Here is a 10133-nt window from a genome sequence, read left to right on the forward strand (position 1 = left end):
TTTCTGATGTGTAAATACAATGAAAATTGAAAAATACGCACTTATCAATTTGTCTGGCTATGGCACATCACTGCCACTTGAGCCATTAGGATTTTTTAGCAAATTAAATGGTTCTGACAAGTACCAAGATCTTTTCCTAGATTCCAGTGAATAAAGTTTGAAAATAGTGTTTTCTTTATTCAATGCCAATATTTTTAACTGTTAGTAAGTGATTAATTATGAAAGATAAGGTAATAATTTGTTCTTATGCCCTATGACCTTTTCTCCTACTATCCCCTTCGTGAACCAATTTAGTAGTATTGTTTTACTGAACTTCTCCAGAATTGTTTAACTCATTTACTCAACCCATTCTCCTTGTCTGAACCTCCTCTCCCCTATTCTTTTCCAATGCAAGTCCTGCCTATTTCTCAGAGTCTAGCTCAAATTCCTCTGTGAAGCCTTCCTTGATAAACCCAGATCTCAGTGAATTCTCTCTCCCTTCAGTTCTCGTAGAATTTAGTAACTGAACCACCAATTTGGTCCATCAAACAAGTTAGACCATATTTATCACTTCGTGTATGCATATCCTGCTTTTCTAAATATATTGTAATATGTTAGGGATCAAGGTCATACCACTTTCATTCTCTCATTCATCTCAGCCTTTTTTTCACTTTGATATGTCTGCAGTAAATTTCTAATAAATATTAACGGACAATATTTTCATAAATCACTTGATACAAAGAAAATAAGTGGAAAGGGGAAATGAAAGTAATGGGGACAGTGAGAAAGTAAGAAGACATGAAGGAAAGAAAATATGGGAAAAGGCGGTAGATCAAATAAAGAAAATGAGAGGTTTAATGACCAGAGGAGGTAATACTTATAATGTGGTCATCATAGTGTCTGGCACATAGTAGCCATTTAATGCTTATTTTCTTCTTTATAAACTTATTAGTTAAAATTGAAATGTAGGACATAGGACTCTGCTAAAACCGAAAGTTTTATCCAAGAAATTTTTTTTATTCCTCGTGGCTGGCTCTACCATAGCTTATGTCCATATGATGAGGTGCAACTAAAGTTCCATATGGGTTGACAATCCAGCATAATCATCTGAAGGGACTCAGTATCACAATAGAACATTGGGGCTTAGCTTACCCATGACAATGGAATGAATAAACTCATCTTGTTCAGTCCAATATGAATAGTGATTACAATCTAGCCGCCATTTTTTCTATGCAGAATCTTCTACCTAAAATCAACCCCCTTGTAGCAGATCTAGCTGTATCAGTTAGGGTCTGGAAACTTTAGCGGTAAGTACAATGTGACAGAGTCTCAAGTTTGGATGGAACCCCAGCAGCCACTCAATTCAGCCCATATCAACACAAAAATGTTTTTATCAACATTCTCTCAAGTTTTCACGCATCCACCAACTCAGTAATTCTATGGATGAAGGCTCTATTATCTTCTAGGGCATCACATTCCACTTTGGGAAAGCTTTGTTGGGACTTTAAACAAATTTAGGACATTGTTCTTAGTTCTAAAATCTGAATTTGTTTCCATATATGAGAGCTGTACAAAGAGTTGAAGATTTATATCAAGTCTTTTATTCCCTCAGCCTAGAATTTCTCTCTTCATTCCACTAATCTTTATATCACTTCATTTTAAGTCCCCTTACCATCTTGGGAGCCTTCCACTGGGTGATCTCTAATTCATCAAAATCCAAGCTAGAATACGACACTCGAAATTGGGTGTTGTATTTCAGATGTGTTCGTAATGGGTAAAAAGAACATCACCACCCTCATCCAAGACTATGTCTTTCCTAATTAAAAGGATTAGCTTTTGGCAGTCTTGTTGCACAATTAATTCATCTTGAGTTAAAACGTTGTGATTTTTTTCCTCACAGGATTTATTGTCTAGTCACAATTTTCCCTACATCCTCAATTCTGTACAATTACAATCAAATTTTGACTCCAAATATAAGTCTTAATATGTATTCCTATTTAGTTTTATTTTATTAGACCATCATTTGAACCAACTGAGACTTTTTACATACCATAAGCATAACTCAATGTGTTAACTATCACTCCTAATGTGTACTTGACAAATTTGATAATTATGGCAGAATATTTCAGCAAAAGGTCTCTCCAGAGCCAGAATTCAGAAAACTGAATTCGAATTACACCTCTTTCTAATACAGTGGTATGGACCTATATGGAATCAGGAGTATTGTAGGATATTCTTACCTTTACCACGTTCTCCTTTCAAACATGCCTTTCTCAACCATTCCTGAACTGTAGGTTACTTACTCTCTTAAGTCTCTAATTTCTATTGTAGTATGAGTTTCTGCCTCTGGCTTTATCTCAGTGCCAACTGTTGCTCTTTTTAAATCATTTCAGATCACACCATGTCTATACATACAAAAGTATTTTGTCTCTTTCAATTAAAATGAACAATAAATGAGACACAACATGACTACAAGTAGTTATTCTACTTCACTGTCTTGTTGAAGATGAAAAAATTCTATAATCACAGTCATAATACCTCATCCTGCCATCACCTCACCATTCTCCAGTTGGTTATAATGACTATCTAGCCAGGCATTGACACCACTTTCTTCACAGCTAACTTCCATATAAAACAGATCTACATTCTTTTCTCTAAAGTCCCCTTTCCAAAAAATAAAGTCCTTTTCCTAGAATATGATTTTCCACATTCTTCTTCCTCTCCTAGAGAATGATGATCCTTAGTAATTTACATACCATTATACTGCTACCAAACTATATCTGCACATCATTAGTTCAATGATTCACCTTCTAGAACAATTTAAACAGCAGTGCCACTTTTCTTTTTCACGTGCCACAGAGAAATCTGCTGGACTTCAAGCTCCAGGCAAAAACACATCTGTCTCCCATCTGGAACAAACGCTACTCATACCCCCATCACAAAAATATCAGGAGGTCTTAAGTCAGAATAAATTCTTATAGGTCATGGGAGTTTGGTGGAGTTTGGGCATTGATTCAATTCGGGACTGTCTGCAAGTTGTGTATGGTTAAAAATAAGTATGCCTACTTTAAATAAAATCTGGAAAATGACCTCAGTTTCCCTCTTCCTCTACCTGTGGATTGTGGCTCAAAGAGCAAAATCAATTCACAAGCCTTGCTGTCTTCTAAATCTTCAAGGAAAGACTGGTTTACAGGAGGACATTCCAGGTTATAGATCTGGTAACCCATACTCATCCTTGTCCCTAAGAAAGTGGTCCTGAGAGAGCCTGAACCTTTCTAAACTTTCCTCAAAGAGTATATTATCATTATGCATTTGCAGTCACTGAGCCAAATACAGCATTCTGGCATAGAGCTCTCCAATATTTAGGGGAAAGAAACTACTGTGCAGTGTCTTTCCATAAAATCAATTTTAAATTCATGTCTCCTACCTACCTATTTGGAAGAAGAACAGAATATAGCAATGTCTTTACAAATTTCTAATGCATTTTTAAAGATATGAGTAGTGCTTGGAAGAGGCTAAAAGAATTAAGTACAACTCCCACACTGACATTAGGGCTCAGTGACCAATGGATGCATCCCTGGGCTCAACATGGGCTCCATAGGAATTCTGTCTCTGTGAAACTTTGTATTTTCATAGAATTACTAAAGTAAACTTTCAAAATCTGGACATTTGCTAGGCAGGCACCCCAAGGAGATCACAAGCAAAAGAAAAAGACAACCTCCTTATGCTCAAAAAGTTTACAGAAGTATATTTCATGTCAGCAAAAAAACAACCATGAAAATAACAAATTTGGGAATGACTACATAAAATGTAGCCTGTGAATATAAGGGCATATAACTGTGCTCTAAGAAATTATTAATGTGATGAATAAAAAGAAAAATGGAAAGAAAAGAACTGATGTTGAGTGAAGTAAACAGAAGCAAGAAAACCATATCATAGATCATAGAAATGGGAAAGAGAACCATGCGTACAAAAATATTTACAACATCTCTCTTTGTGGTGACCAAAAACCAGAAATCAACAGAATGTCCATCAATTGGGGAATGGCTGAACAGGTGGTGGTACATGAATGTAATGGAATACTATTGTGCTATGAGAAACAATGAACAAGAAGGCTTCAGAGAAACCTGGAAAGACTTATATGAACTCATGCTGAGGGAAAGGAGCAGAACCAGGAGAATGCTGTACGCAGCAACAACCACAGTGTGAGAGTAATTTTTCTGATAGACTTAGTACTTCATTGAATTACACGGACTTATAAAATTTCCAAGGAAATCTTGATACAAAATGCCTTCCACATCCAGAAAAAGAACTATGGAATTGGATTATAGATAGAAACAGACCACTTATTTTGTATTATGTTTTGTTCTGTGCTATGGTTTCTCCCTTTCATTTTAATTCTTTTACGCAACGTGCATTTAATAGGAATGTACCTGTAGAACCTACACAAGATTGTATGTTGTCTCAGAGAGGGAGTGGGAAAGGAGGGGAAACAAGGGGGAGGGAAGGAAAAAATCTAACATATATGGAAGTGATTGTCAAACACTGAAAACAATTAAAATAATTCAATTAAAATTTTTTGAAAAATATACAAAAAATTAATAAATAAATAAAAGAGAAGAAGGAAAAGACAAGAACTGATGTTGAGTGAAGTAAACAGAAACAAAAAAATCATATGCACAATGTATAAAACAGTTTAAATGGAAAACTGACAAAATAATAGAAAGTAAAAGTTGCAAAATTACAAGGAAAAAGAATGACTCCAAAGAAGAGATATAAGGACATTTCATACCTTTGCAGAGGTGGGAGGTCATAGGAACATTACATCCATTTTCAGGAAAAAAAATTTATATAGATCAATTTTGCTGATTTTTTTTTCTCTTTCAATATACATATATATTCTTATATATATATATATATATATATATATATATATATATATATATATACATATGTGTATATGTATATATATATTTGGGGGCATAGTTCTCTGAGACAGAAAGGGAAACAGACAGATGGAGGATTTCAGTCATATCACTCAATCAGTCACTCTACTAAATGAGACACGCTGTGCTAATCACTAAGGATGCAAGAAAAGTAAAAGACAATCCCCGCTTTCAAATATCATGTATTCTAATGAGGAAGACAGTGTACAAGCAACTATGTACAAGCTATATAAAAAGAGGATAAACTGGGGAAAATCTAATAGGAAATACATTGAGGGGAATGAGAAAAAGCTTCTTGCATAAAATGGAAATTCTGCTGGGATTTGAAGAACTCCAGGGAAACTAGAAGGCAGAGATGAAGAAATAGAGTGTTCCTGGCAGGGCAGACAACCAGGGAAAATGCTTGGAATTGGAAGATGAAATGTCTTCTGCAAGAAAGATCAAGGAGGTCAATGTTACTGGAGAGGTATGAAGTATGAGTACATTGGAAATGTAGAAAGGGACTAGGTTATGTGCGTGGGAAGAATGATTCGTAAGCACAATAGAGCACTTTCTATTTGATCCTGAAGGCAATAGAGATCCACTGGAGTTGACTGAATGAAGTGGGAAGGATGGGACATAGTCAGTCTTGCAAATTAAGAAGACCAACTTGACAGCTAAGTGGCAAATGGAGTAGACTGGAGACATAGTTAAACCAGGGCATTACAATAGTCCAACAATAAGGTGATGAAGGCTTCTACCAGGGTGATGACTATCCCCAGAATTACAAAAAAAAAACCCACTCTGAACATGTAGTCCAGTGACCAAAAGATGTAGAATATCAATATGGAGCAAAGCTTTGGACAGGGGAATGAGGTACTATGATAGAGATAAAACGAGACAGGAAATTAGGTCCCAAATATTATACTAATTCATTCTTCAAAATTCATGGATAAAAAATCAAAGCAAGAAGATCTTACCTCTTGCTAGCTGGGTAATCTTAGGCACCTTCTTTTGCCTCATGGACTCTATTTATGGCCACATTCATTTTACATACTTTTGTCATTTGTCCTGATAGCACAGATATTCAAAAATATGATAGAGAAATCTTTCATGAGTGTTTGTCCCCTTTGGAAAACCCTTTAAAATCATTCATCTTCTTAATCAGTCCTACATTATGAAAGCCATCTAGCTTGACCTCAAACTTTGGGAAATCATCACTGATGAAAAGAGTAAGGCATCTATAGAATAGTTTCTTTCCAACTAAAATTCATACTCAATTAATCCTTTCTCGGTATTGCCAGAGATAGCATAGGGAAACTGAGGGAAAAGATGGCATTGAATTGTACAGGATAAAAGGTCAATCCATGGCAAACTATGAAATAGAGGTTAGTCTTTTATGTTCCCACTCCTTTATATGATTTCTTCTGCTTTACACAAACACACATACACACACACACACACACACACACATGCATGCACACTCTCAACTCCAAACATAATATACATTTATTATATACCCTGGTGTCTCACCACAGCATTGGTGGTGACTATGAATATGCCAGCATAGTACTTAGACATAAAGTATGCAAGAGTCTCCATACAGAAGGCAGAAGAAAAACATTTATTTAGACATCAGAAGACCAGATTCCAGAACCAGAAAGCTAATCTGTCCTGGTGACCAAGAAGCAAATAAACATGATCATTGCAGAGGGCAAAGCCATTCCCAAGCCTCTTTTCCTCTGCCAGTGCCTTCTCACAAGCAAGCACTCAGGAGCCTGAGCCTTGCCATACCTGCCTACCTGACTGAGTCCTCTCTTCTCTGCCCTGACCTTGATCACTCACTTCCTCCCACTTCTCTATCACCCTTCCTATTCCTCCTGTTCAACAAGCTCCTCCCATCACATGTGACTTAGTCTTCCATATGATTTAAGAAGGTCTTATGGGCCTATTAATGAATAAGAAAGATCTTTCCATTTAAATTGCTATTACATTCAGCCCCAAGATCTTTTTATTCATTACATAGGTTGGTAGGGTGACAGGTATCAACAGAATTGTAACAGAGGTAACAGAAAATAAGCATATAAAACACTATCTTAGGTAACTGGTGTCATTGGAACCTTACAACAGGATAACAGGGATCAGACAAAAAGAGCCCAAAGAACATTATTATAGGGTGGGGCTTGAGCAAATGCAACCCATCATTTTCCCCTCAAAGGAATGGGGCCCAAAATCATGGGGTAAGGGGTATAAGTTTCTTCTTCCATAGCTACTTCCTGTTGAAATTGGATGTAGAGCTGTCACTGCCCCAAGAGATTTCATTTGAGAGATGAGTTATTTAGCTGGCATCTGGAGTTTGATCAACTTCAAGTCCAGAGATGACACATCACAGTCTTGGATAGGGGTGACATCTGGCTTAAGGGATCAGGCATCTGCAGGTGGAGGGTACTAAGCCTATGGAAAGCAAATCTAGCAAAAAGTTTCAGAGACAAAAAGTAAAAAAGAAACAAGGAGACAGTAACTAGAAGATATAGGCTCAGCCAAGCTTCTGGAGTGCATGAACACACTATATAGCTTCATTCACAGTAGAAAATATGAGGTAAGGGTACAACTTGGCAATCATCCTCTCCTGAATAAACAACAGTTATGGTATTATGATTCCTATGTGCTATAATTTCTGTAACCTTTGGGACATCATCCATCTTCCGTTTAACCCATACTTTAGCTCCCATGGACAGTTAGGTGATCCAGTGGATAGAGCACCAGTGCAGGACTCAGGAGGACCTGAGTTCAAATTTCACCTCAGATACTTGATACTCACCAGCTGTGTGCAAGTCAGTTAACCCCAATTACCTCATCCTGGATCATCTCCAGTCACCCTCATGAATATCTGGTAACTGGATTCAGAGGGCTCTGGAGGAGAAGTGAGGCTGGTGCCCTGCACAGCCCTCCCTGTCTCAAAACAAAGTCAAGTGTAAGGCATGTTATTATTTCTCTGATGGCATGGTCTTCTTCAGCAATAAAGGACAAACACACACACACACACACACACACACACACACACACACACTTTAGCTCTCAATGTTATCAGTAGAACCTAACCCTTAAGTTCCTCTGCTAGTTATTTCAGAAGGAGATTCAATTTTCACAAGTGGTATTGTTTCACAAGGAATAATAAGCACTTCTGCTATTGTATCATTTTTGCAAAATTATATGGGTTCATAGCCTAAATTTTGGAATGTCACCGTTATTTCTACTTAATAATTAGAATCTATCATTCAAGCCAATACATGTATTCCTTAAGCTGCTAATACTGATTTAGATACTATCCATCCAAAATGATTCTTAGGGATTCTCATACATATTCCAGTAGAAATTGTTCTTATTTCTTTCCTATCTCACCAAAAGTCCTTATCCTGCAGAACCCGGTGTCTCTGTTAAACGGTGCTGGGACTTCTGACTTCATGGTAAAATATTCAAGATTTAGGATCACATGTGTTTGTTGTTTTCTGATATGCAGGTTTAGGGTCATCATTCTGACTAGAGTTGTAATTTCTCCCAGTGGTCTATTATTCAAATTACATAATGCAATGAACAAATTGTCTTTTCAGAGTTGACAAGAATTATTAGAACTGAACTTCCATAACTATTCTTTCCATATTCCACTAATTCTTTCAATTAATCCAAATGTTTGTGGATAATATGGAATATGACATATCCATTCTATGTCATTTAACACACAATATCTCTTCATTTCATTACCTTTGAAATGTGAAACATTTTCACTTTGAATCTGCATTGGTGTTGTAACCCAAGGAGAACAACAAAATTGAATATTTGCTTTCTTTTTATCAGACGCATCAGGAGTCAAGGTGCCTTGTAGAGCATGGAAAGAGACTTCAGAGGAATGTAAAGAACATTAAAATGAAATACGATGTCACCGTTAGCCCCAGATTGAAATACAGTAATCTACATGTGACATGGTATTCAATTACACATACACATACTAAGTTACTCTTAGAGTTATTTACAAATTTTTCCTGGAACTTCCGAGTTGAGTGATCAGCCTCTTCATGGCAACTTTCATCTCTTTGTTCCTGAATGTATATATAGAAGGATTTAGGACAGGGGTGATGACAAAGTTAAGAATAAAAAGAAATTTATCAACTGGCATCGTGGGAAATGGCCACACAAAGACAAAGATACATGGACCAAAAAATAAGACCACCACAGTGATGTGAGCAGACAAAGTAGAGAGAGCCTTGGACAAACCATTTGAAGAGTGTTTCTGAACAGTGACCAACATATATACATAGGAGATGATCAACATGACAAAGGTTCCTATGGAAATGAAACCACTGTTAGCAGTTACCATGAACTCCAGCTTGTAGGTGTCTGCACAGGCCAATCTGATAAAGCGAGGAAGATCACAATAAAAACTGTCAATTTCATTAGGGCCACAGAAAGGTAAGTTTACCACAAAAGCTAATTGGGTCAGTGCATGGATGAGGCCAAGGACCCAAGAACACACTATGAGAAGAATACATATTCTTGGATTCATAATGGTCAGATAGTGAAGAGGCTTACATATGGCAACATATCTGTCAAAGGCCATGGAAATTAGCAGCACCATCTCAGTTCCTCCAAAGATATGAATGAAGCATATCTGGGTGATACAACCCTGGAAAGATATGACTTTGTGTTCAAAAAAAAGGTCATAAATCATCTTAGGAACAGAAACAGAAGAAACGCATAAGTCTATGAGGGAGAGGTTAGACAATAGAATATACATGGGAGAATGTAAGTGAGGGTCAAAAATAACTGTGAACATAATGAGGAAATTTCCCAGCACAATAATCACATAAAACATGAAGGAGAATATCAGGAGGAAAAGTTGCATGGTCCATGAACTTGAAATCCCCAAGAATACAAATTCATATACCATGGAATGATTCTTTTCATTCATCGCCGTAAATATGATGTTACCTAAAGAGAAAGAATTGAAGGAGAACTGTTGTGTCTGATTTTTAAATTTTAATATTGAAAAAAGGTCTTCTTGATGGTTCAGGGTGCCTTTAAATATCTTTTAGTGATTTAAACTTTGGAAGATATATATTTTACCTGTAGTGGATGAAAAATTATTTCAATGAATTCTCTATTTAGACATGAATGCATCCCAAAAGAACTTCCACAATCACCCTACTTTTTAGACTTCTGAAGAGACTTTGT

The 10133-nt window shown here is 36.6% G+C and overlaps 1 protein-coding gene across 1 annotated transcript; it reads right to left on the minus strand.

The window, feature by feature from the left end:
• Nucleotides 1-8931: 8931 nt before the first annotated feature.
• On the minus strand, nt 8932-9870 carry LOC140513310 (olfactory receptor 4F6-like). Its single transcript, XM_072622921.1, has one exon. It carries the CDS (start codon nt 9868-9870, stop codon nt 8932-8934), a length of 939 nt encoding a protein of 312 aa, XP_072479022.1.
• Nucleotides 9871-10133: the final 263 nt, after the last annotated feature.

This window comes from Notamacropus eugenii, chromosome 7, assembly GCF_028372415.1.
Source record: "Notamacropus eugenii isolate mMacEug1 chromosome 7, mMacEug1.pri_v2, whole genome shotgun sequence".
Taxonomy (NCBI): domain Eukaryota; kingdom Metazoa; phylum Chordata; class Mammalia; order Diprotodontia; family Macropodidae; genus Notamacropus; species Notamacropus eugenii.